Source organism: Megalops cyprinoides, chromosome 23 (assembly GCF_013368585.1).
Source record: "Megalops cyprinoides isolate fMegCyp1 chromosome 23, fMegCyp1.pri, whole genome shotgun sequence".
Classification (NCBI taxonomy): Eukaryota; Metazoa; Chordata; class Actinopteri; order Elopiformes; family Megalopidae; genus Megalops; species Megalops cyprinoides.
In genome coordinates, this window is record NC_050605.1 from 16,710,207 (window position 1) to 16,720,101 (window position 9,895).

Genomic DNA, 9,895 nt, shown 5'->3' on the forward strand with positions numbered 1-9,895 from the left:
AACTGCTGTGTACACATTAATGCAGTCCCTTTTATTATAAGGTTAATTACTGTTATGGCTGGCTAGAAAAGAGGTGTGGTTGAGTGCAGCTATAAGCATGAGTAGGGTAAAATCTAAGAATGGTTGTTGTTAGCTGAGAAGCGACATGCAAGACTCAACATGTTAAATTTGCTGTTTTTCCATGTATTGCTGAGGATTCATTACAGACAATACAGGGTCTGTGATGTCACGTGAGAGGGGCCAATCCCCTCGTGCAGAAGCGTGACTGTAACACACTTGTGCATTCCATAGCACAAGATTGTGAGCATGTGTTCTCTTCCCTCCCCACTGTCACAATGAAGGCATTTTACACAGTCCTGTTAGTGGCACTGACATTCCCCTTCTCCATGTGGCATTATGGAAATAACCTCAAGCCTGAGGATATCTGCCCACGTGCTGAAGTTTTTTAAAACACTTTGTAACGGCAGAGGACCTAGGCCCACTCAATACACACCAGCAACAGAGAAATAGTTGTTTCACACATATTTTTTTCTTTATTAGTTGACAGTGCTGGCTTGGCTTCCTCTGTCCACCATGGGCGCTTTTCCAGGGGTCTCGGCCCCACTTGAACACTTACACCCCCCCTTTCAAACCCAAATCCTAGGCCTACATCCCTATATATGCTGTTACACAGTGCAGGACTCCTCAGAGTGAGAGACCATCAGCGCCAACAGATGGGGTCTGTCTGCACTGGAGGGGGTTAATCTGCCCTCCAGTCCTGGGGACTGACATCACCGCAACCGGCTCTTACTCCACAAAGAACCCTTTGTCCCAACATCGAGCAGAAGGAACAGCATTTTTTGTGAGATGAAGACAGACTACATTTCTATTTGCTGTCAATCTGCATAATTAATTTTCGATTTTCATCACATTTGATCTACAAGCTGGTGCGGCTCATTTAAATGAAATAAAATTTGCTCTTACAGACAGAAAATCCAGCACAAACAGACCACACTCTGAAAGTCTATCTTTCCCCTTCCGCAACACACCAGCTCAGCATATATGCCTGCATAGACACATACGTTTGCGAGAGATTTAAGTCATATGCAACTGAAGTAAAACGCAGCCAAAGAACAGAAGTCCAGTAAAATCAATGGAGGTGCATTCATTGATTAGTTGGTGCCAGAATCACATTCATAGATATCCCAGATTGTTTCCTATTTAAACAGAATAAAGAAATTCTACAAAATTAAACACAAATTTCCACATTGCAATGTCCTGTGCCGACAAAACACACTCAATATCCAGCAAAAACTTAATTACACCAGCTGTGCAGCTGCTCAGTGTGCGATAGGGGGTTGGCAGAATAGATGGACCAATAGGTGTATCCTCAAGTAAAAAAAAAAAAAAAAACACACAAAAGAAAACAAAAAACTATTTAACAACCATTCCCAGTTTAACCTCTCCCAATATTTCCCTCTTTAGTGGAGAGCATTTAATAAATACATATATTTACATGTCTTTCCCATCTAAATGTTAAATAAAGGTCCAATAATCAAAAAGAGGAAACTTACTACAAGCAGAGACTTTACGGGGGTGCACACTTTCATTGTTTCCAATTCAAAGCGCACACGCGCACACACACACACACACACACACACACTTGGAATGCTGTCAAAAGGTTGGAATTTCATGTATGCAGGCAGGTTCATTCAGGCACAAACACACACACACACGCATACGGAATACCTTTAAGAGATTCTCAGACATAAACCGTATTCCGAGAGGAGGGGCATCATTCCCTCCACACGGTCCTCTTCCATCTCTGCCTAAACGCGTCCGTTTCCCAAGTGCATCGGCGGTCTGGCCGCCTTCCCTGCACAGAGCTGGACAGTACAGCATCTGTTTGTTCAAGTCTTTTCACAGATTGCAAAGAGACTGCATGCCACACGCTGAAAACCCGAAGGTGTCTCCGCAATCCACTCTTTGTTTGCCAACATCCTGGTTTGTGACATGCTGTGACCGTCCACTCAGGGGTAGTTAAATGTTATTCTACTGTCCCGCACTCAGTGAGCTCCTGAAAGAGCGAGATGGAGGACACTTTCCTAAGAACGAGTGAATAAAACAAGGAAAAATAATGGTCACATTGATGAAAGGCCTGTTGTTGCTGGTAGCACACACATTTTGGACAAATCACCAACAAAGGCTCAAAATACAGCAGCTATACTGTGCAGTGCCCTGGCAAAATACTGTGGGGGGAAAAAACATACAACAATGATTAATGCTGTCATTCCATTTTTTTCCACCAGAAGAACGTAGACCAAAGAAGATGATGCATAACCACAAACTATGAAAACTTGAATTAAGTCCTATCTGAAGGTGAGTGAGGCTACTGACTGCAATGCTCTTCCTACAAGTCGGCAGTGAGCGTCCTGTCATTAGTCTTTTACACAATCAGTTCCCAAGGGAAAGCGTCCAAACCGTACTCTGTCCAGGTGAAAGAGGCACATTAAACATATATAAAACACTAATACGCTTTTTTCCAGTTTGCTGCCTTTCCCTACAGCAGCATTTGAGTTCAGGTGTTGTGGAGCTGAAGAGAACACCTCCTATCTTTCTGTGACGCCCCGGGTTTTTCCACTGAGCGAGACACGGCGAATACACAGGCAGGTGGGCCGGACAGACAGACAGACAGAGAGAAATCTAGCAGAGACATCAAGAAACAATGCAGGTTGGAAGAGGGGCAGATTCTGAAATCCACACAGCACAAACGAGTCGTAGCACTCTCTAAGAGAGGTCAAAGGGCAGTTTCGGAGCTCTTCAACGTGGCAGATGTCACAAAGGTGCAGGGGTATCCGCCAAGTCCCAGGACAACGGCAGGGGCAGCGCCTTCAAACCTCAGGGGCAGAAAGCCAGCGGAGGAGGGTGTGTTTATGGGCAGCAGGGGTTGTCGATAACTAGCATGGCATCGATGCCATAGAGCTCCAGCAGGTCCACCAGGAAGCCACGGTCTCCCTGCGGGTCCAGCCCCATGGCCCGCACGTGGTCCGCCGTCAGGGTAGGGTCCGCACTTCCCGCCACCTCCGACAGCGTCTGAAAGATCCGGTTGTTCTGCTCCATGAAGAACCTGCCAAGGAGGGAGGGAGAGGAGGGGTATGACCAGACTGGCACAGGACCAGGGAACGAGAGTGAGAAAGCAAGGCGGGAGAAACGCAGCGTGTTCATTCTGCTCCCACACTCACGGAATACTCACAAGATAAACAGGTCCTCCTCGCTGGAGTTACAGTCTCCATCCACCTCCTGAGAGTACAGCAGCATCTGCCTGAAGAGACCACATCGTCGTCATCATCTGCATCATCATTATCATCATCATCACTACAAACGTCATCATCAAGCCCACAGTCACTCCTGCTGTACCCTTTTCATGCCAAATATCTGAATTTCAGAGTGGCTTGGCTTCATTAGTGCTTGAATGGAAGACCCCTAGGAAAATCAGGTGGAGGTTTTGTAGGTGCAACAGTAGGGGGAGCTCTCCCCACTGGACCAAGTGATTCCAATCACCCAGTGGAATGATAACACTGTGTTGAAGATTATGACTCATTCTAGCCATGAAAGATCCCTGGGTAATAATTGAAAGAGTAGGAATGATAACTCTGGTGTCTTGGCACTCTATACCTAGCCATTTAATCATCTGTCCTCACTGGTTACACAATAACTTGACTTCCACAGTAAAAGAGAGCCGAGTTCTCAGTTGGCCTTCCCAGGTAAATAATAAAAATAAAACAAATATAAAAGCGTCAGCAGCAATGGCGTAGTCATCATCGCCGTTAGGAGCAGCCCAATACCTCTGCTCGCTCAGCTTCCTGTACTTCTCTCGGTCGGCGCTGTTGAGGCGAAGCAGCGGCTGCAGGCTCTCTCGGTGCGTCTTCACGTTCTGGTTGTCCACATAGACGTCGTACAGCTCTTTCTTCTCCTCAAAGATCTTCTCGGTGGTGCCTTCACACACACGGGGACACCGCACAGACAAAAACCATTCACTCCTCCACTCCCCGAACCAACAAATGTGCTAAAATCTAAGGTGAAGAGGCCTTGCATGAGAACCAGGCTCCAGGTATTGACTCACAGGCTACGTAGGACAACTCCGTCTCCAAGGCGGTGATGTCAGCCACGTTGATGTAGAAAAAAGGGCGGAACTCAGGCACTGACGCGCCCACTCCGGGGAGAGACACATTGGCCAGGCAACAGCAGCAGTACACTAAAGGGGATAGGAAGTAAATTCAGGAATAAGCCTCCTCATGTTTCAGAACAAGGAGGGTGAACACAGCAGAATCACCCAGCTCCACACAGAGCTACAGTGCATGCAGCTAACACTCATAGTTCAGTACACAGCTCTGTATAATGTGTGTTTCACTCCGAGACTGTTCCCCCTCTGCTCCCACTCACCCCTGTAGCAGACCACTCCAATGGGGGGCGGGGAGAAGATGAGGATGCGTCTCCTGAGCAGAGCAAACTTCCACAGCACCATGATCTGCTCCCCGAAGAAGCGGATGAACTGGGACATGCAGCCAGCTGGGTGGGTTATCTGCACAAGGCAGAGCATACAGAGACGGTCACCGCCATCATCATCATCATCATTTTCTTCTTCTTCATCATCATCCTCAGCTGAAGCAGCACCTTCACTCATGAACATGCAGCAATGAAGTCTCTTAAAATTATTTGTATCTACTTGCACACCAACTAAATTAGTAGACCTGGGGTAATCGCAATTTCCAATAACTACCAATGGCAATATTTTAATTTTTTCTAAAAGTAAGGGGCAGCACTGTAGCACAGTGGTAAGGAGCAGGACTGAAAGGTTGCTGGTTCGTTCCCCCACCGGGGCACTGCTACTATAACCTCAGGCAAGGTACTTAACCTAGAATTGCCTCAGTAAACATCCAACTGTATAAATGGATAACATGTAAAGATTGTAACCTATGTAAAGTGCCCTGGATAAAAGTGTCTGCTAAATGGCAATAATGTGATGGAATAAAGGACCGCGGCAGTAATGATGTCTGAAGAGCTTGCGCGGAGATGGTGCACCTTCATCTCAGGGTGCATGCAGCGGTTGAGCGCAGTCCCCCAGGCACTTGTTGGGCAGGCGGTGATCAGGCCGTTCCCCGCGGGGGGCAGCAGGGCTTTCTTGTCCTCGTAGAAAGCCTCGAGTGGAGAGTACTGGCCCGGACACTGCAGCTGGTGCCTGCGTTGAAGCGCACTCAGTAGGGTCACAGTGCAGGATGCAATCACAGCAGACACTGACTTTTGTATTGTGAGTGAGGCAAGCTGGCAGAGCCTCTGAAAGCACGCCCTGAGATGAGCCAAACCACAGAGAAACGGCGCGACAGTAACACAGCCCGAGATTAATCCGCAACCTGGAGGAGTTTGCCGTGATTAACATTAGATAATCCAAGCTTTGTGCTAATCAGGATATATAAAAGCCATTGTAAATAAGCAAGAGGTCTGTCTGGGTGTCTAGGGTTGATGTCGGGAGGGGAGGCTGGGTCAGTCACATGGTGCTAGGGGTAAGAGACTTTGGGAGCTGCCAGATGCAGTGAAATACTGCCTCTGTCTGGAACGCTCTTGGATTTTTGCAACAGAAATCTCCTTGTTGTAACTTGAGAAAACCACTCTCCTCAGCACATATCTCTCCTTAGAATAACAAGCCAGTTGACTCAGGGTTCTAGGAACTGCCAATGGGGAGATAAGCTCCTATTTGAACATTCAAACACGAAGGGAGTGTCATAGCTCAGTGACAACTGACGTATGAGGGAAGGTTTTTTTTTCACCCGGTTCAAAGATCATATGCAAAAACTGACTGTGAATGGATGGTATTCAGCAAGGACTCAAGTGACTACAAAAAGCCATGTATTATAGATGAGAAAATTATATAAAAAGAGAAAATGAAGAAACAGAGAGAGGGCGAGTGTGAGAGAAAGAGGCAAGAAACAGACAAAGCGGGTGGGGAGTAACACTCACCTGACCTGGTTCTCCAGGAAGTGCATGTACCGATACAGCAGGGTGTAGGAAGGGGACAGGATTCCCACCGACTTCATACGCGCCCCCCTCTCCAGCTCGCTCTCCACTGGCATGTTGGCGAAGCACGCCAGGCCAAAGTAGCAGCCTTTCCGGAAATATCTGAACCGAGAGAGCAAGAACATGATAAGAACAGGTACACAAATCAGGAGGTTGGAAACAGTTGCATGCTGGGAGCCTGCGTTCAATGGCTGAAGAACGGGGCAGGTGGGGTCCTCACATGAAGTCACTTGTGATTCTGTGGGAGCCGCTGGCCATGGATTTGAACTCCACACCGTCCAAGTTCACGTCCTGAGGCAGACACCATTCCACCATGTTACCTGTGCACACCAAAGGTACACATTATTTCTAAATCATGACTACTGCTAATGTTAACACTGCCAACACTTCACTGTTTTGTTATCGCCGTAAAACACCAGGACAGAAGCAATATCCTACATTATATCCAATGTGTGATGAAACTGTACAAATAAAGCCTAGACCAGTGTGTTTCTAATCCATTGTCCCTCCCTCACAGACCATTCCACTCTGATACTTCTGTCAGAGTTCCTCTGTGATACCATCCCTCTCTCCCACACACTCTCACACAGGACTAAGAAAGGGAACTTGTGGTTAAGAGAGAGTGTGAATCACCCAATAAAGAGACCGCTAGCGTCCTTCAGTGCTACACCTGAGAAACCCTCGACGTTCCTCAATGTGCTAAAACTATGAGTAACAAAGAAGTGAAGGCTGTGCACCCAGGTTATCCATTTGACATGTGATGACAGGGAAACCTCCTCATTGTTGTTGTGTAAAAGGGAACACAGACTGTTGTGCATGTCACGGGATCGGTGACTTGTCCTTTCCTTATTCTCTTTTAAGAGACGATGTGTGAGGTTTGAGCCCAGAGCATGTCCATCCCAAAGTTGCATTTGCTTGGGGTAGGACAAACAATTTTCTCCTCAGTATTGTTATTATTATCACATCCAAGTATATGATATATAGAATTACCTCAATACTGTACTGACTGTAAAAGGAACTTTTATTTCAGCTGACAAGCTAGATTTTCAGAGATAATAAAAAGAAGAAGCTGTATAAAACCAGTGACACAACTACAGACTGCTGTAAACACACAGGAGAAGGTGGCCATGCTGAACCAGCAAACAGCTCTGAGGCTGAACCTCACACATCGGCCCTCGTAAGAAATGGAGGGAAGGAAACTTCACTGATCTAATCACTTTCAAAAACAGTGCACGTTCCTCTTTCACAGTCTTACAAGAAAGAGTGGACCTTCCCATCATTATCTCTCCATTAACCAAGCAGCAGAGGTCAAATACATAATGTTATAAATAAGGGCTCTGTGACATTCTTGATATGGTTGGCTGAAAGATTAAGCCTGAAAACATTTTATCATTTCTGCATATAATGGGAATGTAGACTTTTTCATTACAGTATGTGTCAAAATTTGGAAAAAATAGAAAATAAGGACCACAATTATAACTCTGAAAAACAAGTGGTTGAGGGATTAAATAACCTAGAATTAAAACTACCTTGACTTTGCCTTGCTGATTAAATCAAGACACGAATCGCCCTGGCTGTGCACAAATAAATATTTAAAAGCTGAAGCCCTCCTAAACAGACTGCTCTTTCTCTTGTTAAATATTTATGATTTAAGCCTTGCCTCTCTGGGACTCCAGAGATCTGATATCAGTCTTGTGATATCTGTGACTCAGTCAACACTCTTGGGGAAACACACACACAGACACACAGACACGCACACACCTATTCACGTGTGCGATTTCAAACCCTATGAGCACACATGAACAATGACAGATTCTCCTCTTTGGGCCTGGTGTTACTAGCTCTCCATCATCACCGCCATCGCACTCTGTCTCCATTTTGCCCACTCCCAAGCCGCCATTCAAATGGAAATACTCCCAACTGAAACGAGCGAGCGCCAGAAACACCCTAGAGAGTCACGCTACGCGCCAGCCCGTCACATCTCAAAGAGCGTGGCCTTCCAAGCTGGCAGCATCTGGGCTGCTGTCTGACTGCCGTTTTGGGAAAGGGGGCAGAGGACGCGATTTATAATTCAAAGAAACAAACTGGCAAGGCCATCGGTAGGACAGGTAATGGGGTGTTAAGTGTCCTACGTTGGCAGTGATCCATCCTCTCTTCCTGTGATCATTTAACATGTCCCTTCAACTATGTAGAGGTATTCCGAGTGGCACATTGGCCGCGTGCTGGCTGCCAAATTAGCACACGCTTCCGATCTGCTGGGCGCAAGGTTCACTGGTCTATGCACATTTACCGCTGTACGCTTGGTATTCACCCATGGAGTATGTGTTTCCAAAAAGAGAGTGTCGAGGGTTAATATATTCCATAAATAGGAACCAACATTACTCAATCGATTTCCATCTTCAAAAACCTGTAACGCAAGTACAATCAGTCGGAAATGAACTGTGCGTGAATATGAAATATGGATTATGTTTCTCGCTTTTAGCAACAGTGTTTGGTTTATGCTGTCGCAATAAAAAATCAGTCCTTAGACTAAACACAGGTACCCCTAATTTTTAGCATAATACTAACATGTTACTACTTTTCTGTCATTTCTTATAGCATCTTTCGGGAGTGGGACTTGCAAGCGACCAACTATACAATGAAATATGAGCCGCGTTGACTATTACTTATCAACAGAAAGATCAAAGCAATCTCCATGGTATTGCCGTTTCAGTCCTTCATTCTAGAATGACTACTCACCTGATCTTGTATCAAATGTCACCACGAAAACGGCGACGATTTGGTCCTTTTCCTCCCATTCTTCCGCCCTTCGGTCTTTTGTTGACACTCCATCCCATCCGGGAAAAGTGTGGTCCCCCTTCGCGGGATTTTGGGCATCCCATCCCGGCCCAGCGTGGACCGCACCAGCTTCCCCGCTAACAGCAGCTGCTACCGCCACAGCACTTGGGCTGGTGCTCCACCCTGTGCCGGGCGCGGTGCTGCCCAAAGCACGGCGATTTTCGGGGCTCTGTTCCGGGGCATTCTCGGTGTCCAGCGACGGTACGACAGCAGTCGTGTCTGCCGGAGGAACCTCTTCCCAATCGAGCAGCGGAGCACGGTCCGACTGCTCTACCATTGTGACAAGGATCTCTTCACTGTACTCACAGTGGCAAAACAAGGCGGAGAAACCCTCAATGAAACAACATTATCCGTTTGTAACCCGTTACTAGCCCACAATATTAATCAAACCACTGCCTGCCCAAATGCAAACAAACAACTATTGCTGTTATTTATTCATACACGTACAGCCAGTCGAATGGCTCTTCAGACACTCGGCACCAATCTGTTATGTGTTGGTGGGCAGTGTTTTGCTGATGTCAGATGTGCACAACTTCCGCTTATGTGCACTCATTAACATTCTACGTTAGTACACTTGAATGGTCGCTGTTTTCCCCTTAGACTCTAGTTTGCATGAATTTGAGAACTGAGGCGAACAACCTTAGTCTAACATCTAACCTCAAAACATTAAAAACACATTTTTGTTAGCTCGCTACACACCACAGCATTATTTTGTACAGCATCCCTAATATATCTTGAAAGTTAGCATTTCTGTTAACCTAGCTGCGAAATTAAATTAACTTATTGCGTTTCAAATCTTAATTTTCTTGATTTTACTGAAAATAAGCACTTAGCTAACGTTAGCTGGCTAGCTTCGCACATGATTCGAATTTTCTCTGCGTTGGGCGTATCCGGGTGTGATAGATATTTAATGCGACCAATGAAACATGGCAAATGTAGGAAATGGGCGGGTTGAAAAGGCGCCTGTGTTTCAATGGGAACTGGATCCACTCTTATTAACATACTT

The 9,895-nt window shown here is 46.2% G+C and overlaps 1 protein-coding gene across 1 annotated transcript; it reads right to left on the reverse strand.

Moving 5' to 3' along the window:
• Positions 1-61: 61 nt before the first annotated feature.
• Positions 62-9,327, reverse strand: dennd11 (DENN domain containing 11). The gene is made up of 9 exons (XM_036517459.1): positions 8,791-9,327; positions 6,272-6,371; positions 5,995-6,153; positions 5,062-5,218; positions 4,423-4,561; positions 4,103-4,234; positions 3,825-3,975; positions 3,233-3,301; positions 62-3,106 (listed from the first exon to the last, which is right to left on the reverse strand). Exons 1-9 carry the CDS (start codon positions 9,164-9,166, stop codon positions 2,911-2,913), a joined length of 1,479 nt encoding a protein of 492 aa, XP_036373352.1. The 5' UTR covers positions 9,167-9,327; the 3' UTR covers positions 62-2,910.
• Between the last annotated feature and the right edge of the window lie 568 nt (positions 9,328-9,895).

Coding starts and splice junctions, on each gene's coding strand:
- dennd11 (XM_036517459.1), bottom strand. CDS start 9,166: ATGGTAGAGCAGTCGGACCGTGCTCCGCTGCTCGATTGGGAAGAGGTT. Junction 5,219..5,994: donor TTCCTGGAGAACCAGGTCAG/GTGAGTGTTACT, acceptor GCTTCAACGCAG/GCACCAGCTGCAGTGTCCGG. Junction 3,107..3,232: donor GAGGAGGACCTGTTTATCTT/GTGAGTATTCCG, acceptor CCTCCTTGGCAG/GTTCTTCATGGAGCAGAACA.